The sequence below is a fragment of the Chiloscyllium plagiosum genome, chromosome 26 (assembly GCF_004010195.1).
Source record: "Chiloscyllium plagiosum isolate BGI_BamShark_2017 chromosome 26, ASM401019v2, whole genome shotgun sequence".
NCBI lineage: Eukaryota > Metazoa > Chordata > Chondrichthyes > Orectolobiformes > Hemiscylliidae > Chiloscyllium > Chiloscyllium plagiosum.
Genome location: NC_057735.1, coordinates 1,962,087 through 1,964,323, shown reverse-complemented (window position 1 = coordinate 1,964,323; position 2,237 = coordinate 1,962,087). Strand labels below are relative to the sequence as shown.

The window sequence follows — 2,237 nt, the reverse complement described above, 5'->3', positions numbered from 1 at the left end:
AGCCCCTTCAGGGATTGTATCCCAGTGAGAGACAGCACCTTCAGGAACTGTATCCCAGTGAGAGACAGCCCCTTCAGGAACTGTATCCCAGTGAGAGAGAGCCCCTTCAGGGATTGTATCCCAGTGAGAGTCAGCCCCTTCAGGAACTGTATCCCAGTGAGCGACAGCCCCTTCAGGAACTGTACCCCAGTGAGAGAGAGCCCCTTCAGGGACTGTATCCCAGTGAGAGACAGCCCCTTCAGGGATTGTATCCCAGTGAGAGTCAGCCCCTTCAGGAACTGTACCCCAGTGAGAGAGAGCACCTTCAGGAACTGTGTCCCAGTGAGAGACAGCACCTTCAGGAACTGTATCCCAGTGAGAGAGAGCACCATCAGGAACTGTAACCCAGTGAGAGACAGCCCCTTCAGGGACTGTGTCCCAGTAACTCTAATGAACTAATCTTATAATACAGAACTGATACATATGAAGCAACATCATTTAATTTTGGAAATAAATAATCCGAGCCCACAAACAGCACATGAGATCTTTATCGCAGTGTTGCTGGAGGGAGGACTGTAGACTAGGACATCATCTTTTGAGCAGATATTTACCAACCAACTGAAGAGGCCCTCTGCTCAGCTTGCTATCACGGTAAAGGTAACACCTTCAACACTGTAGCCCCCCATCAGTGCAGTGGCAATCTGCTGTGTGTATAAATCCCAGATTGGGATTCAAACCCAATATCTCCTGACTCACTGACACATCAAATTATAAACTTTGATCTTTATGGCAGAGATCAGTTGCCCCACGATCAATGGGCTGAATAACCTCACCCTGTTCCATTGTCTGGGACATCTTTTGGGGTTTCTTGTACGCTCACACCTTTGTCCTCTTCCTTGCTGTGATCACTTTACCACATTCCCAGTTAGATAGCTGTGAAAATCCAGCCAGGTGTGGATCATACACTAGGGGTTGCCCCTGCTCTACGTGACCCTTCATTGGCAGGACTTACCGGGACAATCTACAACTGACTGGCAGCTCATGACTCCACTCGATTGACCCTTCGTCTCGGTGCTGCACCCCGGCAATCGCTCCCTGTGGCTTCTGAGTTGTGATTTTATACCTGTAATGAAACCATGCTGAGCTGATAAAAAAACTGGGCAACTTCCAAGGTAGGCTGATGGGAGGGTTAGGTGGGAAATAAATAGCCATGACGTGGAGATGCCAGTGTTGGTCTGGGATGGACAATCTCAGAAGGCACACCACCACCACCAGGTTATGGAGCATTGCTGCTGTGTCAACAAATGAAGGGGCAGCTCTCTGAAAGCTTGTGATTTCAAAAAAAACCTGTTGGACTATAACCTGGTGTCCTGTGACTTCTGGAAATGAACAGGACAGAAGTTTGGTTGAGGAATTGAGCAGGGTGGAGACACTGGGATGTGATTAAAGAAAGAGAATAGATTCAGGGATTTAAAACTATGGCCTTGATGTAAACATAAATCACAGAGATGGGGTGGGATGAAGGATACAGTGAGGTGGAATTTAAAAACAGATGGAGTGAGATGGGAAAATATCAAAAGATGAACACATTTGTAGATGGAAAATTGCATGGATTAAAGCAAGTGAGAGATTTAAAGGCCTTGCTGAAAGTAACCTACATCGTCTCCTTGTTCTTCCGTGGTCCACCATATGGAATGAAGGGTAGGCTGCCGGTCGCCGCTTGGTAGAATGTCACACCGATGCTCCACAAATCCACCGTGACTCCATACGCCTTCTTCTGAGGTTTCCGAAGAACAGCACGTTCATACATATCTGGGTGCTGCCAGGCACAATAACCAGAGAGTGAATATTGAGGACTGCAGTGGGAGCATGTTCTATTCAATTGTTCCCCCTGGGGACACACTGGCTGTCCCTGGAGACACACTGGCTGTCCCTGGGGACACACTGGCTGTCCCTGGAGACACACTGGCTGTTCCTGGAGACACACTGGCTGTCCCTGGAGACACACTGGCTGTCCCTGGGGACACACTGGCTGTCCCTGGAGACACACTGGCTGTCCCTGGAGACACACTGGCTGTCCCTGGGGTTACCTCAAGGGGAGATTCAGGCCAACAAGCATCAGGAAGTTCTGCAACGTAGAAGGATCTTAGCTCGGAGTGACCCAGGCTTCAGTGAATCTCCATATTTACAGGGAAGCACCGGTCAGGAACTGAATCCCCATCACTGTCATCGCCACAATCCAACCCTACTACATCACA

The 2,237-nt window shown here is 49.1% G+C and overlaps 1 protein-coding gene across 1 annotated transcript in view; it reads right to left on the bottom strand.

Annotated features, from left to right (window-relative positions):
• The window catches only part of LOC122562920 (serine/threonine-protein kinase TBK1-like), a 44,138-nt gene that overhangs the window by 28,016 nt on the left and 13,885 nt on the right, over window positions 1-2,237 (bottom strand). The window contains exons 6-7 of the mRNA XM_043716223.1: window positions 1,638-1,798; window positions 992-1,102 (exon numbers count right to left, since the gene is read on the bottom strand). Of these exons, the coding sequence (XP_043572158.1) occupies window positions 992-1,102; window positions 1,638-1,798 (272 nt within the window). The remainder of the gene's footprint in view (window positions 1-991; window positions 1,103-1,637; window positions 1,799-2,237) is intronic.